Here is a 12,352-nt window from a genome sequence, read left to right on the forward strand (position 1 = left end):
GTGCTGTGCCTGGAGTCAGGAAGACCATAGTTCAAAGCTGGTCCCTGACACTTCGCAGCTGTGTGACCCAGAGCAAATCATTTAGCCTCTGTTTACCTCAGTTCCTCATCTGTAAAATAGGAATGATAATAGCACCTACCTCCAAAGGTTGTTAGGATCAAATGAGATAATAACTGTAAAAGTTTTAGCACAGTACCTGGCATATTGCAAGCACCATATGAATGTTAACGATTAACTATTGCTATTCCTTTGCTGAAAGACCTCACAAAATAGAGGTGCTCAATAAATATTTGTAATATAAGAATAAACTACATCAATAAAACTTTAAAAATCAATAAATACTAGCTCTGCTACTGATTGCTTGTGTGACCTGGACAAGCCATTTTACCTTTCTAGGCCTCAGTTTCCTCATCTGTAGAATGAAGAGGTTGGAGTCTATGACATCTAAGGTTCCTTCCAATCTAAATCTATAATTCTATCTGTGAAATTCAAACCCATAATAAAGTCTCAACTACGTCACTCTAATCTCAACTGGTCTAACGCAGTAACCTTTACTCCTCCCTCCTCCACTGATTCTCTATCCCATTTCCTTCAGAGGCTGTTCTCCTCACCCAGGCCTATCCCTTAACATATACTTATGAATCTATTCTCCCTCAATCTTCTCCAGCAGAATGGCCCCTTACTCAACTTCCCTCTATTTAATATTCAGTATCTACCTATTGGGTCCTTCCCTGCCATTTACAAATATATCCGTATCCAGCCATCTTTAAGAAACCCTCAATAGACTCCATCATCCTCTTAAATCCTATCTTTCCTCCTTTTCACTACCCAACTTCTAGGAAAAGTTATCTATCCTTTTTGCCTCTATTTCTTCTACCCTCACTCTTCAAGCTTTTGCAAGCTGGCTTCTGAAGTCATCATTCGATAAAACTGCTCTCTCCAAAGTTGCCAATGATCTCTTAATTTCCAAACCTAATGGCTTTTTCTCAAACTACATTCTTTTTGACCTCTGTAGCATTTGGTACTATTAACTACACTATCCTCCTGGGTTTTTGTGACTGCCTCCTCTTGATTCTCCTCTTTCTGATGCTCCTTACCAATCTCCTTTGCTAGTTCATCTTCCACATCACTCTACCTAACTGTGGGCACTTTCCAAGGATCCGATCCAGGCCTTTTTCTCTCTCTAAACTCTCTTACTTGATGACCTCATTAGTTCTCACAGATTCAATCATCATCTCTATACTTACGACTCCCAGATCTATATAGCCAGTCCTACTCTCTTTCCTGAGCTCCATCTAGCCTCACGTCACTAACTACTTACTGGATATTTTGAACTGGATGTCCCATAAGCACCTCAGATTCAACAAGTTCAAAACAGAGCTTCTTATCTTTACCCCAAAACTCAGTCCCCTTTCACATTTCCCTATTCTGTAGAAGGCACCACTATTCTTCATGTCTTCCAGGTTTGCAACCTTGGTGTTATCCTTGATTCTTCACTCAACATATCTAATCAGTTGCCAAATATTTTCATTTTAACCTCTACAACACTTGTCACATCCCCCTTCTTACTATTCATACGGCCAACACTATGGTTCATGTCCTCATTACCTCTTGCCTGGACTACTGCAATAGCCCCCTAATTATTCTCCCTGGTTCGTTTCTCCCTTTACCAATACGTTCTCCACATAAATGCCAAAATGATTTTCTTTAAGTTCAAGTCGGACCATGTTTCTCCCCACTGATTAAACTCTAGTGACTTCCTATTGCCTCTAGAATAAAATACAAACTATTCCGCTAGGCATTCAGAGCTAGGCTTTACCACCCAGTCCCAAAACTACCTTTTCAGGTTTATTACAAATTACCCTGTCTCTCCTACTCCATGGTCCATCCAAAACATCCATCTTGCTGTTTCTCACACTTGACACTTTACTTCTCATTTCCATGCCTTTGTTCTGATTGTCCTTTGTGTTGGGAATAAGCTCCCTTCTCCTACCTCCAACATTTAGAAACCATTTCCTTCAAGACTCAGTTTAAGGACCACATTTAGCACAAAACCTTTCTTCACTTTCTTAGGTTCTAGCGTGCTGCCTCCCCAAACCACTTTGTATTGATTTTGCATAATCTTTTACATGTATAGATTATCTCCCCTGATAGACCAGAAGCTCCTTAAGAGTAAGGACTGCTTCACTTCTGTCTTTGTACCCTCATCACCTAGCACACCAATTGGTATACAGTAGCCTATTATTGGACAATGAAACTGGGCAATTCCTTTCTCCTTTCGGGTCTCTCTCAGTTTCTCCAACTATAAAATGAAGAGAATGGGCTAGATGACTTTAGATTCCCTTTTTTTTCTGACATTCTATGATCTAGTTTCTCCTGTATGCTGAAAAGGAAAAAAAAGAAGACTGAAACTTCCTGGAAAATCCAGTGAAATACTTTCTAATCACCTGAATCCGAAGACCCCACAGAACTGGCCATTTACAGCACTTCGACTTTGAACTGGCTGCTGGCACCGCTGGAGATCACGCACCTGAAAAAAGCCCCCTGTGACAGCAAATTGTGCAGGTGTTCTTGAGTTTTGTTGAGCCTCCACAAGGCATCTGGCCAAGGAGATATTTCTAGGTGAGAGAAAAAGTTTCTCACCTAAAAATGGTGAAAGCAATGGTCTGGACTTCAAAGATGAACAGCAGTGTTGTTGTCCTTAGTTTAGACACTCTAGCTTCTAGGGTGGGGACTTGTTTTCATCTGCAGTTGATGATTTGACCATGACTCACTTTTTTTGGAAACCAACAGTCACTGCGTGTCTTCTGTGCTATATTCCTCTGGATAAGTTTACTAATACTATGAGTTTTAAAGAAATACTGATGATTTAGGCTCAAACTACTACACCCTCAAATTAGACTAATGACTTGCATTTTTAAGGACATGCTTAATTTTAGAAGTCTAATCCCAATGCTGGTTCAAGAAAGAAACAAAGGAAGATTAAGAATCAACTCCAGTTCCTAATGGAGTTATGAAACATCAATCTACTATCCTGGAGTACAAACTGACTAAACATAAAATACCATGCAAAGAGGTTGATCTCTTTTTTTCCGTTCATTGTGCTTACTCTTAGCATGTAGCCCCAGAAGTGGGGTGCTGCCAGCACTGTTAATTGGAAGACCAGTATGTCACTCCCTTGGCCTCCACTAGCTGCCACTAAAATGGGTGGGGAGGGGGGAACACTTTGAGACTGCTACTTTTTTCTCCCACCCCGAAGAGGCTTTCCCAAGGCTACTAAGACCACTATTACTGATGCTGTGGCAGCAGGCAGCTTTCAAAGCTCCTATACCAATGTTATCTGGATAATCTAGTCATGAAAACCCTCAGTTGTCTCTCTTCCCTGGCCCCATTACTGGCTCTCTCCCTTGGAAGTTTGGAGCAGGGCAAGTGGAAGAATATCTACCACACAATGGAGAAAGAATTGAGTGAGAGGTGTTTCAAAGTTGAGCAACTGCGCTAATGGCCATAGCAAAGAGTCTTCTACTTCAGTACCAGATAGGAGTTTGTGGGGCTTTGAGGACACATTGGACACCTGAGACGTATAAAACTGGTCCAATCTGGAGAGGGGGGAAAAACAACTTCTAATGTATCAACTTATACAGGGTGTTCCTAAAGTCTGGACACATAGGCAATTGACGGCAATGTGGAGTTACCGCATCGAGTTCATGTTAATCTTGCAAAGTACACCAACCTTTGCATCACAAATAAATTGAAGATGTTATTTGTTAATATTCCAATTCAATAAAATGTTGAAAATTTCATTCATTTCATTTCCTGAAAATATGCATTTTTGCCTGTGTGTCCAGACTTTAAGAACACCCTGTACATCAGGATATACAGAATGGGGTTACCAATGGAAGAGGTGATAGTTGGGGAAAGTAGTGGCTGAGCTCACAATGGTAAAATGCTACGACTGGATTTTCTGATAAAAACCAAAAAATAAACAAACATATGAGAAACAGGTATGTATGATGGTTCTTAAAAATCATTACTCTCCTTTGCCCCTTGATTCACAAAGGCTAGATGGAAAGATGTGCACCAGAAAGGAATTCCTTTATCTTATCATAGCATGGCAGACCCAAAAGCATAGCCAGGAAGACCTGGGTTCAAGTCCCACCTTGGACATTAAAGCACTTAATATCTCAGTGTTTTAGGAAATTCTCTAAGACTATAAATTACAGAGAAGATGTTGATCTGCATTGGGAGTTTCCCCATCTGAAAACTGCCTATCATGAGATCACTGCCTAGTCCCTATTCCTATTATCCAAGTATACAAGGTTATAGTATGTGAAATTTAGAAGAAAACAATTTCCATATAAAAACTTGTCCAAGAAAACCATGTTTCTCTCTAAACTGTTTTCTCTTTCTCTGCAATGGAGATCGCTAAACAGGATTATGCTAAACAGGAGGGAGGCTCAAAGATTTGATGAAAGTAGAAAGTGAACAGGGTAGAGCGGGACAGAAGCAAGAAAAACAAATAGCTCAACTTAAGAGTCCCCAGTTTATGGTTTCATAGGCATGGTTTCACAGGTCTCAACTGGAGTACCTGGGCTGCTGTGCTCAGTCTCTTCATTAGCTACGCGCATCAGTGCATCCAACACTAGGGCATTATCCAACCACGTGTACCATTCCTCTAGCTCCTGCAAGAAACTGGAGGTGCCTGTGCTTTCAGATACTTTTCTCGTTGCTAGCTTGCAGAGGCGCTCAATAAAACCTGGGATATTCAGAAGAGTTGCTGAAAAAGAAAAAAAAGTGATAAATCTTCATAATTAAGAAAACTGAATACACAGAGGAGGAATACTACCCCCAAACTCTTCAAGCATGCAAGTACTTCCTTTCTACCAGCTTGACAGGAAATGACTCTTACTTGGAAAGAGATCAATTTTACTAAACCAGAATTGTTATTTTATACCAAAATTCTGAGTCAACTTATGTAGCAAAAGTGATATGGCACTTAGCTTTTCAACACTTTTACCCACTTTATTGAAAGAATGATTGCCAGATTAATTAATAACAGTCTAATTAGGAACATTAATGCCCTATATTCAAGTTTATCATCTAAATGACGATCACCAGTTCTTCTCTCCCTATATCTAGTCATACTTCTTTTGAACTCATTTCTGACAGCAGCTGTCTGAGATCTCAATCTTTTGGCACCTGCACAAAAAGTGTAAACTGAGAAACAAGATATTACAAATGTATACTTTGTGAAAACCACTCATTTGTTTTGGATATTAACTTGCATTCTAATCTCCTGCAGTTATTTACAATCCATGTCATTCAATTGGTTTTTGTCACTGTCTTACATTGTTACTTAAATTTTCAGCTGCATTAGCCCTGGATTCTCCATCTAGGTTTGATTTTTCATATAAAGGCAAGGAATATTCCTAAAACACCTCTCTATTTCCTAAAGCACCCAGCACAGTACCAGGCACACTCAGAATTCTACAGTGTGATAGTTGTAAGAACCCTAAAGGTCAATCTGGTCCAAATCAACTGATTCAGTTCCTTCAGCACAGAAAATGGTTAAGACAAACAGTCAGCTACCATTGCCTTGAGTAACTAGGCTAGAATGAGAAAGCCAAGGCACAGATGGAAACAGATGCCAAGATAAGAGTTGTGTCAAAATGAGATGAGTGTGGCATGCAAAGTGTCTATGGACAAGAATGGAAGAACCAGGACAGCAGCTAGCAATCATGAAACCAAGGAGTCAGTCAGGAGGAAGCCCAGATAGGTCATCCTAAAGAAATGAATAGGCTGCCATCTGAAAACATATGCCTCCCCACGGTTTTCCTTTGGTAACTGGCTGGCATACAAAGGCCAGGTACTCTTCTGTTCAGTAAGTATTTATGATATTCTTTTTCCTCTTAAAGGGAATAGGCCAGCCGGAATATAGGAACTGAGTACCAAATGGATCTGATGAAAACTGATTATCAGATTCACTTTTATGGCTCAGTATGCAAACAGAAGTATGGATTAAAGGCCTATGCACAAGTCTACTGCAGGACTACCTTAGGACACTGCCCAATGACAGAGGAGATAAAAAATCATACAAGTTTCTACCCATCAACACAGACAGGGGAAAGGTGGGCCTGATCTCCTGTAAGAAATCTACACAAAGCAAAAGAAAATAGTCAATAGGGGAGGCTGAGTGGGGAACTGTAAACATGGGACAGGTTTGATTGAATGTAAGCACATCCGTCAACACTGGATACCCTCTCTTGGGCAACATATTTTAGCTATATCCATTAAATCTGCATTTTATAGGGGTAGATATATAGTTTAGAAGGATAAGAAATATACTTTAACACAACCCACCCTAAAACCTTGGTTATAACCAGAACTCAGCTAACTAGAAGAAACCTCAATTAAGTTGGCAGTTTTTTGTTTGTTTCCTTTCTGTTGATGGATCAGCTAGATTCTTCCTCAATACTTCCAATGACATGTAATTTAGTAGCTCAAGAGGAAGCCTAGTCCATTGCTGGCCTGTACTACATTTTTTAAAAGTCCTCTCATGTTGAGTCAAAATCTGTCTCTTATTAGCGCTACTCCAGCCTTCTGGAGAAATAATGAAATGTCTACTCTCATTTTCACACGACAACCCTTCAAATCTCTGAAAGCAATCATACTTCCTGTAGACTTCCCTTCTCCAAATTAAACATCTGCACTTTCTTCAACCAGTCCTCATTATATGGTTTCTAGAGCCCCTCAGGATCCTAGTCACCCTCCTTAGGGCACATCCTAGTTTGTATGGGTACCCTTGTTCTTGTCATCATTCATAAACAAACCCTTTCCGTGGTCATGAACTCTGGAATACCCTAATGTGATTACAATCTATTGTCATTACACCTCTTCCTCTGCCTTGAAACCCTAAATTCTGTTCTTCATCCTCACCAGGTCCTCCCATTCTTCAACTCCTCATTTCTTTCTCAGGCCATCACTCCTGTGCTAGCTAGCTACACTTGTTCTCCCTTGTGAAGCAGTTAAACCCTACACTGTCCTTTTGAGTCCCCTGCCCCCTTGCCATATTGTCGCTACCAAACCTCAGCCTTGGATCACTCCCACCATCTGCGGCTGCCTTTGCTCCTATACACATGTGCTGCTGAACAAAGCTGGAGAAAAATCCTGATACCATTCTGACTGGGTCCACTACAAATGTATGCTACATAAATTCAGCTGGGCCCATGCTATGGCAAAGCAATCCTTTTACACTTCCCTAACCGACTTACTATCCCATATGCCACAGCGGTTCTTCCAAACCTTTTCATCTTTCCTTAAACCTCCCATTGCTCCCCTTCCCCACCATGCTGTAGTCTGAGAATTCTGCTTCATATTTCATTGAAAAAAATTGAGGCTATCTGTCAAGAGCTCTCTCTTCTTCTTCTTCTTCTCCCTTCCTCCTCATCTCATAACCCGGATGCCTTCTACTATTATCTCCTCCTCCATCTCGGACTCACGTGGAAGAAGTGGCCTTTTTCCTTACCAAGGTAAACCTTCTACATCTTTTAGTATTTTATTTTTTCCCAATTATATGCAAAAAACAATTTTTTAACATTTAAAAAATTTTTGAGTTCTAAATTCTTTCCCTCCCCTCCCCCATTATCAAGAAAGTAAGCCATTTGACAGGTTGTACATGTGCAGCATGCAAAAAATATCTCCATATTAGTCACACTGTTAGAACAAAAAACAAGAAAAATTTAAAAAAAGTTTTGAAAAGTATGCTTTGGTCTGCATTTAGAGTTCATCAGATCTTTTTCTGAAGGTGGGGAGCATTTCTGAAGAACCATAAGTCCTTCAGAATTGTCTTGGATCATTGTATTCCAAGGCAAAATGCTACCTGCACAAGTGATCCCACTCCATCCCATCTTCTCTAGCACACTGCCCCCTACATTATTATTTTCAATTTCTCCTTGTCTACTGGCTGCTTCCCTACAGCCTACAAACAAATATGCCCTTGTCCCCCAACCTCAAAAGACAATAAAAAACAAAAAAAAAAACACTCACTTGACCATTCCCCACTAGCTACTGTCCCATATCTCTTCTCCATTTTGTGACTAACCTCCTTAAGGTTATCTAAAATGGGTGTCTCCACTTCCTTTTCCCTTGATCTTTTCAACTCTCTATAGTCTGGCTTCTGACCTCATCACTGAACTCAAACTGCCCTCTCCAAAGTCATCAGTGATCTATGAACCGCCAAATCTAAGGTCCTTTTTTCAATCCTTATCCTTCTCGATCTCTCTGCAGCCTCTGTCAATCACCCTCTAGGTTTCTGTGACATAGTTCTGCCCTAGTTCTCTTCCCACCTGACTGCTCTTTATGAGTCTCCTTTGCTGGATCTTTGTCCAGGTCATGCCCACTAAGTTAAGTGTCCCCCAGGACTCTATCCTGGGTTCTCTTCAGTCTATATATTATTTCACTTGGTGGTCACATCAATTCCCATGGTTTCAATGATCATCACTATGCCCACTTTTCTCAGATCTATTTATTCTGCTTCTCTCCTAACTTCCAGATTCACATCACCAACTGCTCATCAGCTATCTCAAACTGGATGTCCCGTATGTATCTTAAATTCAAAATGTCGGCTGGCCACGCGGAGCCCGCACGATGCCCGGAGTCATGGTGAAGGACGTGAACCAGCAGGAGTTCGTCCAGGTCCTAGCCGCCTTGCTGAAAAAGTCAGGGAAGCTGAAAGTCCCCGAATGGGTGGACACAGTCAAGTTGGCCAAACATAAGGAGCTGGCGCCCTACGACGAGAACTGGTTCTACACCCGGGCTGCCTCCACGGCCCGGCACCTTAACCTCCGAGGCGGGGCCGGCATAGGATCCATGACCAAGATCTACAGGGGGCGCCAGCGCAATGGGGTCATGCCCAGTCACTTCAGCAGGGGCTCCAAGAGCGTGGCCTGGAGGGTCCTGCAAGCCTTGGAAGGCCTCAAGATGATGGAAAAGGACCAGGATGGGGGCCGGAAGCTGACACCTCAGGGACAGAGAGACCTGGACAGAATTGCTGGACAGGTGGCAGCTGCCAACAAGAAACATTAAGACAAACTAGATCAGATTCATTAATAAATTGCCTTGTTCTCAAAAAATAAACAAATAAATTCAAAATGTCTAAAACTGAACTCATTATCTCTCCTCCTAAACTCTCCCCACATCCAAATTTCATTACTTCCTTTCAAAAGCACTACTATCCTCCCAGTCACCCAGGCTTGCAACTTAGGTGTCATCCTGGATTGCTCATCCTCTCTTACCCCCCACAACCAATTTGTTGCTATGTCCTATCGATATGAATTTCCTGACATCTCTCATGTATGCCCCCTTTCTCTTTCAGCACTGTCACCATCCTGGTGCAGACCCGTATCACCTCATGCCTGGACTTACTACAGCAGCCTGCTTGTTTTCCCTGTCTCAAATCTCTCCTCATTCCAGTCCATCTTCCACTCAGCTGTCAAATGAATCTAAAGTGCACATCTGACCACATTACTCCCCTATCCAATAAACTCCAGTGGTTCCCTATCACCTCCAGGATCAAATATAAAATCCTGCTTGGCATTGAAAACCCTTTAGAACCTGGCTCCCTCCTACCTTTCCAGTCTTCTTACACCTTGCTCCCTACCCCCCAATTCCTACACCCCTACATAAGTCGGTGATCCAGTGACACTGGCCTCCTTGCTATTCCTCAGAGATAACTCTCCATCTCCAGACTTTGGGCATTTTCACTGCCCTTCCTCCATATCTTTGCCTTCTGGCTTCTCTGGCTTTCTTCAAGACCCAGCTAAAATCCCACTTTCTACAAAAAGCCTTTCCTGATTCCCCTTAACACTAATGCCTTCAATTTACTGATCATCTCTAATTTAGCCTGTATATAGCTTGTTTGTACATAGTTGTTTTCATGTTGTCTCTCCAGTGGACTTCAAGCTCCTTGAGAACAAGGGCTGTCTTTTGCTTTTTTATCTCCAGCACTTAGCGCAGTGCCTAACACATAGTAGGTGTTTAATAAGTGCTTACTGAAAAATAATATGAGTTAACTCATACTGTAAAAAACAATAAGTGCTTACTGACTGATTGTTAATATTCATCCTCAAATGCAGGGACTAGAACTGAGAACCATATTTGATGATGGAACCAAACTAAAGGGAAATATAATTATTGCTATCATTGTTCAGTTATTCAGTTGAGTCTGACTCTTTGTGACCCCACATAAGATTTTCTTTGCAAAGATGATGGAGTAGTTTGCCATTTCCTTCTCCAGTGGATTAGGCAAACAGAAGTTAAGTGACTTGTTCAAGGTCACACAGCTACTAAGTATCTAAGAAGCCACAATCAAACTCAGATCTTCTTGACTCCAGGGCTAGCCCTCTATACAGTGAGTCATCTAGCTGCCTCTACTAAGTGGAGAATGATAGTTTTCTTCAAATTGTTCTGATGCTGCATGTCCATTAGTGGCCTGAGATTGTGTATCTTTTTGAAGCTGCTAGACCACAATGTTAACACACACATCTGGTAAACTAGTATCTCCAGATCTTTTTGCCCATGAACTGCTTCCAAATCAAATCTCCTCCATCCTCTACTGCCAGCTGACTGTCTGAATACACCGGTGAGGCTTTATACCTATCCCTGATAAATCTGGGAGCCAATGTGGTATTGAGTATTATACTCAGAAACAGAAGACAAGGGTTCAAATATTGCTGCTAAAGCTGTAGCTATGTAATGATAATGAGCTGTAAAGCACTTTGCCAAACATGAATGCACTCTATAAACGTTAACTGCTATTATTATTGTCATCGGTAAAATGACGCTCTCTAAAGGCCCTTCCAACTCTAAATTCTACTTTCTTCAATAATTCAAAAAGTCCATATAGATTTCCACCAATATGAATAATATCTTGGTCAGGCTACATGAAGAATAATGTGTGTGATTCTGGACACCAATGTTTAAGGACCCTGGTAAGCTAAGAATAGGCAAACCAGGAGGCAGCTAGGTGACTCGGTGGACGGAGCACTGGGCCTAGAAACAGGAAGATGTGAGTTCAAATCCAGCCTCAGACACTTATAGTTGTGTGATCCTGGACAAGTCACTAAACTTCTGTTTGCTTTAATCCAGTAGAGAAGGAAATGGTGAACAACCACTGCAGTATATTTGCTAAGAAAACCCCATGGTCAGTAGGGTCCACGGGGTCACGAAGAGTTTGGCACAACTGAACAACAAGGTAAGAGAGTCTCTGGAGGAAGGTGATCAGCATGGTAAAGGGTCTAAAGATCACACTGTATGAATATCTATTGAAGAAACTGGGGATATTTAAACTGGAATACTAAGGGTAGAGACGATAGCTCTTTTCAAGTGTTTGAAGTGGGGGTATTACGTGGAAGAGGGATTTGTTCTGCTTGGTGCCAAAGGGCTGAAGTAGGAGCACTGGGTAGAAGTTACAATGAAGCAGATTTTGGCTCTGTGGAAGGGAATACATCTCTCAAGTCCCGAGGTTATTAAACATGTCCAAAAGTGAAACTGGCTATTTGGGAGGTAGTAGGCCGCCCCTAAAAGGAAGTATTTGAGTAGAGATGAATAATTGCTTGTTGGTAATACTATAATGGTGATTCTTTTTCAGGTATGGGTTGGACAAGATGGCTTTGGCGATCCCTTTGAACTCTGAATTGAATACTCCAAACAGCTGCTTTTCCTCTCTGTAATATAACTAGCGAATACCTACTTCTTGCTCCTTTAATACCTGTGGTTCAGGGCTGCAATCTGCCAAAGGAAAAACCCCTTTCTCTTACTCCTTGCCACTGCTTTCTCTTTCCTGTCCAGTTCAGAGACTTCACCTTCTCAAATCTCTATCCTTCTTCCCTATCCCTTCACTATATCCTCAGAAATCCCTGCTTTATCATTAACAAACTCCCCTTCAACCTGGATCTCTTCCTCTCACTCTCCATATTCTTAGGCTCACAGAAATCTGGTTCTCTTGAAGACACCTCATTCCTGGCCACTGCTCTCCAGTGAAGGTGGCTTCTGACTCTCTTGTAAGAGGTCTCTGACAGACTAAGACAGGGAAAGGAGTGAGCAGACTTCTTGCTGTCCATAGCTACTTCCAGACCCTCTCTCTGCAGCCATCAAATGTAGTGGGTAAATTAAACTAAACTAATTTATCACATTAAAACTTAAAACAAATTCAGCTGCTGCTATGCTTACAATACTCAACCACCCTAACTACAATTACAAAACACTCCTTTAAAGAAATGAAGAATAAATTAGAGGAATATATTCGTTGCTAGTGATTGGCCATATCAAGGTAATGAAAATGACATCTAATTTA

At 41.4% G+C, this 12,352-nt stretch overlaps 2 protein-coding genes across 4 annotated transcripts in view; one reads left to right on the forward strand and one right to left on the reverse strand.

Annotated features, from left to right (window-relative positions):
• LOC118841921 (transient receptor potential cation channel subfamily C member 4 associated protein) overlaps positions 1-12,352 on the reverse strand; it is a 79,686-nt gene that overhangs the window by 28,076 nt on the left and 39,258 nt on the right. For 2 of the 3 annotated variants that reach the window (XM_036749616.1, XM_036749617.1), the window contains exon 8: positions 4,589-4,777. The exons of the other annotated variant lie outside the window; for it this stretch is intronic. In XM_036749616.1, the coding sequence (XP_036605511.1) occupies positions 4,589-4,777 (189 nt within the window). The remainder of the gene's footprint in view (positions 1-4,588; positions 4,778-12,352) is intronic. 3 annotated transcript variants of the gene reach the window in all.
• LOC118841922 (40S ribosomal protein S19-like) lies at positions 8,641-9,098 on the forward strand. The gene has a single exon (XM_036749619.1). It carries the CDS (start codon positions 8,647-8,649, stop codon positions 9,082-9,084), a length of 438 nt encoding a protein of 145 aa, XP_036605514.1. The 5' UTR covers positions 8,641-8,646; the 3' UTR covers positions 9,085-9,098.

Source organism: Trichosurus vulpecula, chromosome 3 (genome assembly GCF_011100635.1).
Source record: "Trichosurus vulpecula isolate mTriVul1 chromosome 3, mTriVul1.pri, whole genome shotgun sequence".
In the NCBI taxonomy this organism is placed as follows: Eukaryota; Metazoa; Chordata; class Mammalia; order Diprotodontia; family Phalangeridae; genus Trichosurus; species Trichosurus vulpecula.